Genomic DNA, 15,646 nt, shown 5'->3' on the forward strand with positions numbered 1-15,646 from the left:
ACGAATTCTCTATTGGACTAGTATGTGGGGACTGCAATGATGTCGCTGTCCAGCGAGAAGTGCTATACAATAGCCACAGCCTTGCATCTAGAACTATATGTTTTGGACCATTATTTGTGTGAAAATATAATCCTCGAAAAGATCCATGTTATTCACACGTCTGACTATATGTGTTTTTAGGATATTTATGTTAACCTAGTGGTCGTTAATTCCATCAATAAAAATCAATACCCCCCACACCATTTTCAGTCATGCAGCCCTAGATTAGTACTTGAGGCTGTAATATTTCTCTCTTCAAGTTCACAATTCTTTTTTCTCTACACTGTTAGTTGCCCACTTGACTTACACAGATAAAATCGACTCTTGTCAGTAAATACAACCTTCTTATAGAAGGTTGTATTACAAGTGCAACGCGCTCCCTTCCGTTGATTTTACTGATGTTTAGTTTTCTATGAGCTGTTCAGCCCTCATACCCAGCTTCAAAAGCACATATCTTATAGTCTGTGCTGAAACACTTTCCTGTATGCATCTGAACTGCAGTAGCAAGTTTTGGAGCGCTTAATTTTGGATTTTTCTTGACTTCTCTAAGTAGCTGCCGTTTTTCCATCTCGGAGAGAACTGCAGGAGGATCACTTCGTGATTGGTTTTCGTACGTTTTATTCAGATTAAACGTGCATATAATGGTATTCACGGTACTGGTAGCTCTGCCAATGGTTTCTACGATTTCTTGAAAAGGTCTTCATTTCCAAAACAACCTGATGCAGGTTTCGCTGTCTTATTCTGTATTTCCTCGACGTTTTCGACCCATATGCCGTAAATACCGCGCAACGGCTGTGAAAACAGAGAGAGATCTGTCCACTACAGTGGCTGAAATACAACTGCATAAGGAAAGTGAGAGTGGCGTGTGTTGGTACAGCAGCATCCTGGGATCTTGTTTACTAGAGGGCTACTTGTCTGACATCAACTGTGGCATGACTTTAAAACTTGTTTGATTTTAAATGGGGTTGCAGTGTGCCGGTCAAGCGAGTACCGCAGTGGAGAGGAGTAATGCAGGGGAAGCATGTTTTGTAACAAGTATGTACACTTTGACACACACACACACACACACACACACACACACACACACACACACACACATGCACAAGCTGAATATCATTCATCTTTCATCATTTTAAAAATGAAAGTGTTCCAATAAATTCTGCAGTTTAGTTGGGGCTAAATTTGGTGATAATGGACGGAGGCGAGGCAACAGATGGCATGTTGAAGGTAGGGTGGGAGTACTAGCTAATATCTGATTGCAGCCAGGGGTAATGGTCTAATAAAAGTTGGGAACCACTGCTGTAGATAGACAGGGCCGTTACAGTGCCTGCAGCAAGTTACGAATTCTTTCAGACACCCCAGAATCATGTCGAAAATCGTCACGAGACTGAACAGTTTGCTGTTCCAGTTCGTCAAACACATCAATGGGAGTGCCATAGGCCTACACTTCACTTCTGAGATGACACAGAGAGAAAACCTTTGACCACATTTATCAGTTTTCAACTACTTTCGTGGCAGATTTTCTAAAGTTTAAATACTTACTAGTGAAGTTTCTTCAGATACAATATACAATTTACACAGTTAAACAGCGTCTTATGTTTAAGATATCAATACAGAATTTGGAATTTTTTGTATTTATAAATTATTTTTAAATTGTACAATTAAAATTTCCATAAGTAAATTAAAAATAACAGAAATTTTGTATTTTCATTGTTTCTATCCAGTTTAAAAGACAGGAAATTTTTATCAAAAAAATGGTTCTAATGGCTCTGAGCACTATGGGACTTAACTTCTGAGGTCATCAGTCCCCTAGAACTTAGAACTACTTAATCCTAACTAACCTAAGGACATCACACACATGCATGCCCGAGGCAGGATTCGAACTTGCGACTGTAGTGGTCACGCAGTTCCAAACTGAAGCGCTTAGAACCGCATGGCCACACTGGCTGGCGAAATTTTTATTGAAGCTGGAATAATACAACAGGTCTAGTTCTTCCTGATTTAATTAAAAGCTTTTAAAAATCTCAGGAAAACCCCTAAATGGAAATGAATTATTTCTTTTTTGTTATTTAGGATTGGAATACGCATTGGAGGAAGATACAGAAATTTATTTGTGGTGCAGTGTAGTGTCTATGCAGTATTTATATAAAAATTTCCATAGTCCATAGATTTAGATGTATAATTAAATGTCAAAGGAAAGGCAGCTGATATTTGTGGCAGTGGGAAGGGGGAAAGGGGGGGGGGGGGTAGCGCAGAAAAATGTTCTAAAACCAGTATTGCTAGAGGCAGATAAGAATTAAAATTAACAAGAAAGGGTGACCAGGCAAATGTGAGACAGATGCGACAAGCTGTTCAGTGATGCAACAGCTGCAGATGTCGGCTGGTCAGCGCTGGGAGGCCATCTGACGACTCCTGACCACACGCAGCGCCGGCTGCGCCGTGAAGAAGTACGCCAGCTCGAAGCAGCTGAGCAGGCTCACTCCCATACACAGCCCCAGTAAACCGCCTACCGACGCTGCAACACATCACACGCCCACAACAAACTGATGCTTTCCATTTCATATCGCACCATCAATTATGAAAGTTTATTGTTACATGCGAACATTTTAGGTAAGGCTTTACTGTGAGACTGGTGTTGATAGCAATCGAAATTACAAATTTACTGTTAGCTAAGCCTGGTTTAAGGCGACAAGACAGCAGCTTGGGGAACAAAGCTGAGAGGGGTATGAAGTATTCTCTTGGTTACTATAAACGTATTCGAAATTTAAAATTTTCGATCAAGTTTCCACCTACTTGAGTTCAACTTCCACCTAATGCCTACCATAAGAAGAATCCCAATACTGCTTCAGCAAGTTGCTTGGAATATTTCACTATACACTCTCACCTGTTATTGCATGTGTTCTATGTGTTGTCCCACCATCTGGATGCAATACTGCTGTAGTCTCTGCAGTGGTTACGAATTGTGCCACATGCCACTGGATCATCTCGTAAATCTTGGCGAGACTTACAATTGGCTGATCCAGTTTTTTTAATGGGAGTGCTGTACACATCACTTTTGAGATGACTCTGATCAGAAAAATCAAGAGGACTGAGGTCAGGTAATCTAGGAGGCCAAGGGACAGGTCTTGCTCAACGTATCCATCTTGTGACCTATTGGAATGGAGTATATCGTATTACATCAGCAGCAAAATGTGCCTGTGCCCCATAATGCTTATACCACATTCCTCAACATTGTGCAAGGCATGGTAGAGCATGGGGAAAATTTGAGCCTCATTGGGCGGGTACTAAATCGAAAAGTCAACGTTTCATCCATATTTATACCAACCATGACAATATTTTATACTGAAATTAGCAGAGGCTCTTAAACACAGATTCACAATAAACATGTTTAAGAAATGTTTTTAGCTTCTATTATAATACATTTTCGCCTTATTAACCCTAGGTAACTAAACCCTCGTAAGATTTACGACTGCAGTAGGGTATAAAACATGACATTTTATACTTAATTTCTTATGTAACATATCGTTGGAGATTTAATAATTGTAATTAACTAATACATAACCAATAAATGATGACTTCCTTTGAATAACTTGCAGAGTAACAAACCTGACGATGGTTTAATAGCAAAGTAACATTTCCCTACCCTCTTTAGTGTTATAGGATTAATTTTGTGTATAAAATAACAAAACTTTTCTAATAATGTTTACATATCATACACTGAAGAGCCAAGGAAATTGATACACCTGTCTAATATCGTGTATGGCCACCGTGAGCATCCAGAAGTGCCAAAACACAACGTGGCATGAATTTGACTAATGTCTGAAATAGTGCTGGAGGGAACTGACACCACGGATCGTGCAGGACTGTCCATAAATCCGTAAGAGTACGAGTGGGTGGAGATCTCTTCTGAACAGTGTGTTGCAAGGAATCCCAGATATGCTCAATAATATTCATGTCGGGTGAGCTTGCTGCCCAGTGCAAGTGTTTAAACTCAGAAGAGTGTTCCTGGAGCAACTCTGTAGCAATTGTGGACGTGTGGGTGGTCACATTGTCCTGCTGGAATTGCCCACATCTGTCGGAATGCATAATGGATATGAATGGATGCAGGTGATCAGACAGGATGGTTACATATGTGTCACCTGTCTGAGTCGTATGTAGATGTATCAGGGGTCCCATATCACTATGTAACACCATGAAAAATTACAGTTAAATCTCCTTCCCATATTATTTCTTTATAATCTTTAGAAAGAAACGTCATAACGTTTCCAAGGTATAAAAACTTTATTTTCTACTTTTTACTTTTCCATTATTAAGTACATTTCTTCCACATAAATTTTGTCAGAAAGAGGCAAAGTTCAATTTAATAAAACTGACAGATAAATAAAAGAATGTTTTAGTCTTCATAAAATTTAATTTCCTTTTATTATAGTTACAAAGGCAAATAATTTGGCAACATATGCATCAATTAATTTTTATTAGATTTTGCATCATATGAAGGTTAATCTGAACTATCAGCTTGAATGATTTTAAAACTCATACATAACTGAGGATGATTTGGATGGACTCACTGATCACCAGTACTGATACTAATTTCAATATCTTTATTAGAAATATTTAATTTCTTTTCTTTTCTCATTCAATGGAAAAGAATAAAATTCATGTTCACTTATAAACATTAAAATTTCTAATTATTTGGAAAGATTAAAAATTATTTAGTTTATATCTAAAGATTAAAATTTTTTAAATTCATTTGTAAATTAACTATTGCATCAGCACTATTAAAAGTTATCAAATTATTATTTTAATCAGTAGTATTTATTTCTGATTCCTGTATTCTAATTTCATGAACTGGAAAGACTGAAAGATATTTTGTTTCATAAAGTACAGTAGTGCCAAATTCTAAATTAGCTTAAAAGAAGCAATAATATTGGTTTCTTCAAGAAAATATTTATCTTTTCCTACAAGCATCCCATCAAATAAATTAAAATTTATGTTTAATAATTGAAATTGGGTGACTTTGGTAAATTATTAGCAATATTTTCTTGGTAGCTTCAATAATCTGACTACTAAAGCCAAACATTTCTCCAGTACTATCTTTCATATAAATATATAACTTAACATCACTTTCTATATTATTTTATTTAAAATTTCATCTTATTTAGTATGTGTATTAGGTTTTCTAGAATGAATAAATTTTTTGTTCGGTGGGAATTATTGTATTTTCTCTACCACAATATAATTTATTATTTTTTAAAGTAATCTTTGGAGTTAGAATAAGTTGTATAAAACCAATTACTGTGACTTATGGGAACAAATAATCTTTTTTCAAGGACTGATGAATTACTTTTCAATTGCAATAAGTGGCTCATTTAATATTAATGAAAAATTATGCAATATTAATAAAAATTATTTAATAAAATGAAAAATGACTAGGAACAAAAATCACAATTTCAGAATATAAATTAAAAATAAACATTGTAAATTTTTACCACATCCTATTTGTTGTTCTATAAGAAAGTTGAAAAATATAGACAGAGTCTTTGACTTTGTTACTTTTATTGAAAATAATGATGCAATTGTACCATAAAATAAATGTAGAGATAATTCACTTGGTTTACTCTCGAAAATCAAGATATAGATAAAGAATATTTCACTAGAGGAAGACACAAAGGAATAAATTGCTTTTATGTAACACAAACATTTTCAGGAATACCAAAACTATTAGTTCGAAACAATCAAAATTTTTAAATGCTTTCAGATAAGATGATACAAATTTAAATCATATATATCATGCATTTGTTGGTGGTGATTGAAAATTTGATGATTTTAAAGAAATGTAGAGTAAATGTTGGAATAATGAAAAAATCTGATTTAATTGCAATAGATGAGAAAAGAAAAATATAGAAATAAAATTAAAGATTTTTTAGAATAAGAAACATAAAAACATGAATATATGGAAATATGGAAACATAAAAATATAAGAACTTAAACATCTGAAAGGAAAAACCATAAGAATATAGAAACAAAAAACCATAAACAGTAAAACCACAAAACATAAAAATATAAACATAAAACATTAAAAATCATTAATAATTTCTTTATTAAATGTTTGAGAAATATGATGCTGAAGTTGTTAAGAATGGCTAGACAAAATAAGAAGAAAGCAGAAGAATTAAAAGAAGAATTTTAAAAAGTAAGGAAACAACATAAAGCATCATATGAAAATGAAAAAATGATCAACCTTTATTGGTGCAACACAAACACTAAAGAAGGAATTGGATGTGAAGGTGATGATCTACTAAAAGCTGTACACAAAAACAGAGATGTAGAAAAACAAATGGTTCCCTATTATCATCATAAAAATTTAGAAGAATTTGGTGATTGACCAATTAAACATGTGATTATATATTAAGTGAACGAAAAATACAAGATGCATTGAATAAATATGAAGAAAAGATTAAAAACAGAAAAATCTTAAAAGATGAACAAACAAATGTTAAAAAAATAAATATAAGTATGAGGATTCTAGAATAAATCAACCACAGTGAAGATTAGGTTTTGGATTAAGGCCAGTCTTAATGAGACTTGAACTCGGGACCTTTGCATTTTGCAGGCAAGTGCTCTACCATCTGAGCCACCCAAGCATGACTCACGACCTGCGGGTTCTCTGGTTTACCGAAGAGTTTCTGTGAAGTTTGGAAGGTAGGAGACGAGGTACTGGGAGAATTGAAGCTGTGACAGCAGGTCGTGAGTTGTACTTGGCTAACTCAGATGGTAGAGCACTTTCCTGCGAAAGCCATAGGTCCTGAGTTCGAGTCTGATCTGGCACACAGTTTTAATCTGCCACGAAGTTTCATATCAGTGCATACTTCACTGCAGAGTGAAAATCTCATTCCTGTCTTAACATTTAAATTTGTTGGTAAATTACCAGTAAAATTTGATGGAAATAAATTTAATAATTGGTGATAGGACATATGAGGGTACAGTTTTTTTAGTGTATCTTTTAACTAAAGAAAAATTACTGTAGATGGTATAGGTCAAAATTTAATAGTACCAATTTATCAAATTATGCTGATATATTATTTCAATCAAAATCATTATATTTTGAAAAGAATCCAAATAATATGAAACTGGGTACAGGGATTAAATATAACAACATGGCACAATAAATTGTGGGCATCTATTTCCCAAAATTATGATTGGATTTAGACTCAAGTGTAGGTGCGTGAACAGGCGAAAGATTACAAAAATACGTAGAAAAACCAATTGAATATATTTAGATGCATGATTTTAGAGATGTAATCGATAGATTAGCTATTATTTATGGAGAAGTATTAGCTGGAAATAAAAGTTCTTTTAACGAACTAGTTCATATAACGAAACTATTAAAAATAAATTTAACGATTTTAATATTATAATTCAAAAAGTATACCTTATTTAATTAGATTTCTGAAAGATTAACTCATACTTTTTGAGAATCAGAAGAAATGGTAAAGGTCTAGTGAAAACTTTAACAATAAGTTAACATTTTAAATGCATCTTCCTGGTTATAATTATTGTGGTCCAGGAACAAAATTAGATGAGAGACGAGCTAGATGTGATCAAAGAATATATAAATTGGACAAAGGTTGTAAAAAACATGATGTTTTTATAGAGGTAATGAAGAACTAGGAAAAAGACATGAAGCAAATAAAGAAATGGGAAAAGAAAAAATGAGCACTGAACATTCAACGTTAGGAGGCAAATTTGTAGCAACAGCAGTATGAGGAATAGAGTTTGCTTAATGAAAATTAACTATGGGTCGCAATGAAAATGGTTGGAGATTGTAAAGTTTTTTAATAAATTAATTTTAAGTAAGTTAATTTTTTAATTTTTTTTTAAATATTAAGTTTTTCAACCAAAATTCATTTTATTTAAGCCTCATAAAATTTTAATCTATTAAGGGAATAATTTTCGTATGGAATACTCGTGGCTGCTGAGTGGTAAAACTAAATGTAAGGCAATTAAAATTAAACAAAATATTGAACAATGAAATAGTATTGATAATTATTTAACAGATGCTCAAAAAAGAAAGGGAGCTGTAACACTGGAGGAAATTTACTTATAACACTAAGTATACCTCTTGAAAGAAAATTATTAAAAATTTAACAAAAATAAACATTAAGGACGATTTCTTCCTTTATTAATGGCTGCATTCCCATATGAGTTGAAAGTCAACTTCGCTCCAGGCCCCACCGTCCAACATCACTACCTTCTGTGGTTTCGGCTCTTGAGGAGTAATGGGCTAACATTCCTCCACAGCTATCTAGGCACTTCATTGAAAGCGTCCCCAGCTGAGTTCAAGCCGTCATAAAGGTGAACAGGGGGGACATCCAATATTCATGTCCACTAATAAGCGTCCAGAAACTTTTGATCAGTTATTGTATACATGTCAACTACTATTTATTTTTTAGTAACGACGTTTCAAACACTGGTCCTATTCCGTCTTACTGCGCGAATTTTTTTACGATGGTGTCACTATTGGTAAGGAAAACAATTTCACATGAATTATGATGATAGTCGTTGCATGTCGTACTGTCACTACACTACAGAATGCGCCACAGGAAAGCGAACAGTTTAAAAGCTATATGAACCATTTATTCTTAATTAGTGCCTTACGAAAAACAATAAAGGAACGATAAAGGCATACCGAGCAACCCACGCCATGTAGAGTAGACATCCCTGCGGTATCGGGTGCCCACCAAATCCACAAAGAAGACATGGATCAGCATCATTTCAGAGACAGAACTGTCATTCACACCATCCCTGCGAAACAGCACAAAAACTATAATTTCATGTAAACAGACGGAATTACACTACTGGCCATTATAATTGCTACACCACGAAGATGACGCGCTGCAGACGCGAAATTTAACAGACAAGAACATGCTGTGATATGCTAATGATTAGCTTTTCAGAGCATTCACACAAGGTTGGCGCCGGTGGCGACACCTTCAACGTGCTGACATGAGGAAAGTTTCCAGCCGATTTCTCATACACAAACAGCAGTTGACCGGCGTTGCCTGGTGAAACGTTGTTGTGATGCCTCGTGTAAGGAGAAGAAATGCGTACCATCATGTTTCCGACTTTGATAAAGGTCGGATTGTAGCCTATCGCGATTGTGGTTTATCGTATCGCGACATTGCTGCTCCCGTTGGTCGAGATCCAATGACTGTTAGCAGAATATGGAATCGGTGGGTTCAGGAGGGTAATACGGAACGCCGTGCTGGATCCCAACGGCCTCGTATCACTAGCAGTCGAGATGACAGGCATCTTATCCGCATGGCTGTAACGGATCGTGCAGCCACGTCTCGATCCCTGAATCAACAGATGGGGACGTTTGCAAGACAACAACCACCTGCACGAACATTTCGACGACGTTTGCAGCAGCATGGACTACCAGCTCGGAGACCATGGCTGCGGTTACCCTTGACGCTGCATCACAGACAGGAGCGCCTGCGATGGTGTACGCAGCGACGAACCTGAGTGCACGAATGGCAAAACGTAATTTTTTCGGATGAATCCGGGTTCTGATTACAGCATCATGATGGTCGCATCCGTGTTTGGCGACATCGCAGTGAACGCCCATTGGAAGCATATATTCGTCATCGCCATACTGGTGTATCACCCGGCGTGATGGTATGGGGTGCCATTGGTTACACGTCTCGGTCACCTCTTGTTCGCATTGACGGCACTTTGAACAGTGGACGTTACATTTCAGATGTGTTACGATCCGTGGCTCTACCCTTCATTCGATCCCTGCGAAACCCAACATTTCAGCAGGATAATGCACGACCGCATGTTGCAGTTCCTGTACGGGTCTTTCTGGATACAGAAAATGTTCGACTGCTGCCTAGCCAGCACATTCTCCATGTCTCTCACCATTTGAAAACGTCTGGTCAATGGTGGCCGAGCAACTGGCTCGTCACAATACGCCAGTCACTATTCTTGATGAACTGTGGTATCGTGTTGAAGCTGCATGAGCGGTGCTGTACCTGAACACACCATACAAGCTCGGTATGACTCTATGCCCAGGCGTATCAAGGCCCTTATTTCGGCTAGAGGTGGTTGTTCTGGGTACTGATTTCTCAGGATCTATGCACCCAAATTGCGTGAAAATGTAATCACATGTCAGTTCTAGTATAATATATTTGTCCAATGAATACCCGTTTATCATCTGCATTTCTTCTTGGTGTAGCAATTTTAATGGCCAGTAGTTTAGAATAAACGTGTAAGAAAATACTCTCGAAGTTCTTCTAAATCCTGATAAGCTTTGAAAACTTCTTCGTGAAGTGGCCCGTGACTGCTGAGAATGTCATCTACACTGAACGATCTACAAATATCGTTGAAAAACTACAATGGTGAGCAAAACTTCCCGACGAAAGTAATTTCGCATGATGTGTCACTGACAAGTACCACACCTCGATGGAACTTAGACTTTAAGTAGAAAGACCCGCTACGGTGTAATAAAGAAGGTAACAGGAGGAGATACTCAATGAGACGATCAGAAATGACGTTTTTATTCAAGGACAGTAATTACACTAAAGTCACCGCGATTTATGGTGGTTCCCTCGACATTAAAAAAGGCGGAACATGGTTCTTAATAGGGTGTGTGAGCACCACGGACAGCAGTGCATGCTCTGCAACTTGCTCCTGGTTGGGACTGCTGAAGAATCTGCTTTTCTTCCCTTAATTCCTGGCCTCTTCTTTATTTGTACAATGGGTGAGATTTGTCAAGGTGTAATTTAAGATGCGGCAGCAGATGTTCCTCCCTCGACTTCAACATTAGCCTTTCCACTTTGAGAAGTCACGGCTCCTGCAGATGGTCCATTGACTGGATCATGAGGTACATTCTTAATTATTCCTGTATTGCTGGCAATGAAATCTACATCCGTGAAAATTGAGGGTTTAACGGATATATTTCTGGTACCGTAGAGCCATTGACTGCTATCCTCCCTGTCTGGAACTGTAGATAGACTTTCCCATTCAACTCGGCGATGTCCATGTTTGTTACTGGACCTGCATTTTTCCTCATCCATACGCGTGCCAGCTCATAATAACCGGCTTACAAAGGAGTCATGAAAGTTCTATCCAGCGGTTGCGTATTGTGGGAGACATGAGGAGGCTGACAGAAGGTTTTGACATGGTTTCGCGTGCGAGATTTAAAACATAAATTTCTGAAGTGGCCTATGTTCTTTTCTCTAACATTTTTCATTGCTATTTGCATAGCAGACTCATTCCACTGCTTTCGAGCTCGTGAAGTCATTTCTGAAGCAATTCCTGTAAGTAAAGCAAGCTGTGAAAGTACGGCACAAATGTGGAATACCATGGTACAAATACGGAATACTAGTATTGCATTTTAGTGACACAGCCGACTTGAAATTCAGAAACGCAAATAAAAACGAAAATTAAATTTCAGTAGCAACAAATATGCCATTTTACGGCTTAATGTGTTAGCTAAACGTCTGTTTACAAAATATATTAACAATTTATGTGTTATGACAAGAAAGAAACTGAAGACCAGCAACCTGCCACAATTATGCCTCCTAGTGAATTCGTGAAAATGGCTTCACTCACTCGCAATGGCTGCCAGCTGTAATATGAGTGCATCCCAAAGCAGTCTACAGTTGCTGAACGTAGTTTTTAAGCAGCTAACCAAAGTACAGAACATACAAGGCGACAAATCATAGTATTCCATATTACTGCCCCTATTCCATATTTGCACCTGTTCCTCTAGTAATCTGTTCATGATCATAGCAAAAAAAATCGTAAGAGAAAACCCATATTGTTGCGGTGACCACTGAAAATATTTAAGAATAAAACGAAACGCGTCTGGTCTTAATGAAAGACCCATTACATCTGCAAAAGACGGTAATTAACCTACACAATTTGTAATTATAAGGTCTTATCGCCTGAGGGTATGATGTCACAGTTGGTTGCACGCTTTATATCAGACGAAAATGAGTGAGAGAGTTATTGGCAGCTTGCGGCACTCACATGAGGTGATCGGAAGCTGGGTAGCGAGCCGCCCTCAGGACACCAGTGGACGCCTCGGCGAGATACTCTACTGAGGAGCATTCCGGGGCGCAGCTGCAGCTCTCACCCTGCTCCGCCTCCAGTTCCTCTGAAACGTCAAAGCACACTACACTCAACAGTAAACTGAGACGCGATGTGGACAAGAACAATGCTCATAAACTCTCAGACGTATCCTAAGTGCTCAACACAAGGAACCCAGTCTCCAAGATAATGGTTAAAAGCTGAGTAATTTAATGTTGATCTGTTGAACATATCTATACAGTGTTATTCGTAAGTAATTTCGGGGATTCAGAAGGCGACTGCCCGAAAACAATAAGACATACAGGAAATAGACGTACAAGGTGGTTGTAATTAAACTCTCGCTTCTTGCAAGGGACTCTATGAAAAAGGTGTGGCTGTAGGACTGTGAAACTTTGAGGAAACATTCCAAACGACATTCGGAAGAGACATAACGAATAAAACGTTGAAAGAAACACAATTTCCATACGAGAGGGTAGCATTTGTTAATTGCGTACCATGTTCACGCCCCAGGAGACAAACGTTGCTCAAGGAGACGACCACCTGCGTCCACGGCAGCCTGGAAACGCGTCAGAGAGGCAGTTTCACAATTGTTCGCAGCACTATTCGGACGGTGGAAATGTTCAGGTGTCGTGACACATCTAGTGCACTACTTGAAGATTCTACGTTGCATCCAGCAGCCCCAGCCATGGCAAAAGTAACTTCTTCACAATCGCCAGCTAATTCGAACTTTCGAATCATGTTCTTCAACCCCAGTGCGGAAAGAGGACCTCTCTGTGTTCCTCCAATGCGTATACTCGAGAAGAGCACCAGCACTATTGCTGTTGTTTTGATAAAACAATTTTACGAGTAAAGCCCTGCTCACCTTGTCGGATCTATGTTAACTGTCTGCAACTCTAATGCACACTGATGCACGTACGACAGTTATTCGGAAAATAAGGAACGATCGGTCGCGAAATGGAAACCACAGTGAAAAGCCGATGAAGTTTTGCACAGGTGTGTTGGGCAGTGTCTCTAGTATGCCCGCCGATCGCATTACGTCGTTCTTTTTTGTTCTGAGCACACATGGAGCACATAAAGATACTTAGAACAACAGTGTCTCCCGCCAAGTACGAGGGCCTGGTGAGAGATTTCGCCTGAAGCTGTGCAGCCAACATTACATAACTGTCGTGCGGCTTCTTCTTCAAGACAATTAATTCTCAGCAGCATTCTGCAGGGGCAGTGAAGATGCTCCTACATCGTTTTGAATTAGAAATTTTTGATTACCCACAATACAGCCCGTAATTCTCTGTCTCTGAGTTTCATCTCTGCTCACGTGAACCGCTGGCTATGAAGACATTTTGGCACAGACAACGAGGCCAGCGTAGAGAATTGGCGGAAAGCACTGGCGGCTGCCTTCTATAACGAGGGTATTGGAAAGTTGGTACAACGCTACGACCAACGACACTCCAGTGACGACTGAGAATTGAAATCATGCTCTGACACTAAGATATTATTACGCGGGACACAAGCGTGGAGTGGCCGGACTGTTTGGAGGCGCCATGTCAGTGATTGCGGGGCTACTCCCGCCGGAGGTTCGAGTTTTCTCCCGGGCTTGTGTGTGTGTGTGTGTGTGTGTGTGTGTGTGTGTGTGTGCGCGCGCGCGCACGCGCGCGTGGTTGTTGCTATTAGCGTAAGTTAGTTTAAATAGTGTGTAAGTCCAGGGACCGATGACCTCAGCAGTTTGGTCCCTTAGGAATCCAAATATTTTTGAAAGGGACATAAATATTTATTTGTTATTATAGGAACTGAATTTTACGGCATTCCCAGTTCTTCTCAATCTTTCATCACTATACAACATACACTCCTGGAAATGGAAAAAAGAACACATTGACACCGGTGTGTCAGACCCACCATACTTGCTCCGGACACTGCGAGAGGGCTGTACAAGCAATGATCACACGCACGGCACAGCGGACACACCAGGAACCGCGGTGTTGGCCGTCGAATGGCGCTAGCTGCGCAGCATTTGTGCACCGCCGCCGTCAGTGTCAGCCAGTTTGCCGTGGCATACGGAGCTCCATCGCAGTCTTTAACACTGGTAGCATGCCGCGACAGCGTGGACGTGAACCGTATGTGCAGTTGACGGACTTTGAGCGAGGGCGTATAGTGGGCATGCGGGAGGCCAGGTGGACGTACCGCCGAATTGCTCAACACGTGGGGCGTGAGGTCTCCACAGTACATCGATGTTGTCGCCAGTGGTCGGCGGAAGGTGCACGTGCCCGTCGACCTGGGACCGGACCGCAGCGACGCACGGATGCACGCCAAGACCGTAGGATCCTACGCAGTGCCGTAGGGGACAGCACCGCCACTTCCCAGCAAATTAGGGACACTGTTGCTCCTGGGGTATCGGCGAGGACCATTCGCAACCGTCTCCATGAAGCTGGGCTACGGTCCCGCACACCGTTAGGCCGTCTTCCGCTCACGCCCCAACATCGTGCAGCCCGCCTCCAGTGGTGTCGCGACAGGCGTGAATGGAGGGACGAATGGAGACGTGTCGTCTTCAGCGATGAGAGTCGCTTCTGCCTTGGTGCCAATGATGGTCGTATGCGTGTTTGGCGCCGTGCAGGTGAGCGCCACAATCAGGACTGCATACGACCGAGGCACACAGGTCCAACACCCGGCATCATGGTGTGGGGAGCGATCTCCTACACTGGCCGTACATCACTGGTGATCGTCGAGGGGACACTGAATAGTGCACGGTACATCCAAACCGTCATCGAACCCATCGTTCTACCATTCCTAGACCGGCAAGGGAACTTGCTGTTCCAACAGGACAATGCACGTCCGCATGTATCCCGTGCCACCCAACGTGCTCTAGAAGGTGTAAGTCAACTACCCTGGCCAGCAAGATCTCCGGATCTGTCCCCCATTGAGCATGTTTGGGACTGGGTGAAGCGTCGTCTCACGCGGTCTGCACGTCCAGCACGAACGCTGGTCCAACTGAGGCGCCAGGTGGAAATGGCATGGCAAGCCGTTCCACAGGACTACATCCAGCATCTCTACGATCGTCTCCATGGGAGAATAGCAGCCTGCATTGCTGCGAAAGGTGGATATACACTGTACTAGTGCCGACATTGTGCATGCTCTGTTGCCTGTGTCTATGTGCCTGTGGTTCTGTCAGTGTGATCATGTGATGTACCTGACCCCAGGAATGTGTCAATAAAGTTTCCCCTTCCTGGGACAATGAATTCACGGTGTTCTTATTTCAATTTCCAGGAGTGTAATTTGTATAACTTTAACAGAAGCTTTTGAAATGTGGAGTCACAGAAGAATGTTTAAAATAGGATGGGTTGATCGAATAGCTGATGAGGAGGTACGGAATCGGATTGGGGAAAAAGAAATTTGTGGCAAAAGGTGACTAAAATAAGGATTGGTTGATAGCACACATCTTCTGGCAGGAAGGAATCGTCACGTTTGAAATGGAAGGCAATGTGAGGTGTAAAAATTATAGAGGGACACCAAGGACTGAATA

General features: G+C 40.0%; 1 protein-coding gene across 1 annotated transcript in view; it reads right to left on the minus strand.

Annotated features, from left to right (window-relative positions):
- Window positions 1-2,423: 2,423 nt before the first annotated feature.
- Window positions 2,424-15,646, minus strand: part of LOC126184304 (pickpocket protein 11-like) — a 47,555-nt gene continuing 34,332 nt past the window's right edge. Inside the window, exons 3-5 of the mRNA XM_049926680.1 lie at window positions 12,076-12,202; window positions 8,729-8,844; window positions 2,424-2,554 (exon numbers count right to left, since the gene is read on the minus strand). Coding sequence (XP_049782637.1) covers window positions 2,424-2,554; window positions 8,729-8,844; window positions 12,076-12,202 — 374 coding nt within the window. The remainder of the gene's footprint in view (window positions 2,555-8,728; window positions 8,845-12,075; window positions 12,203-15,646) is intronic.

This window comes from Schistocerca cancellata, chromosome 4, assembly GCF_023864275.1.
Source record: "Schistocerca cancellata isolate TAMUIC-IGC-003103 chromosome 4, iqSchCanc2.1, whole genome shotgun sequence".
Taxonomy (NCBI): domain Eukaryota; kingdom Metazoa; phylum Arthropoda; class Insecta; order Orthoptera; family Acrididae; genus Schistocerca; species Schistocerca cancellata.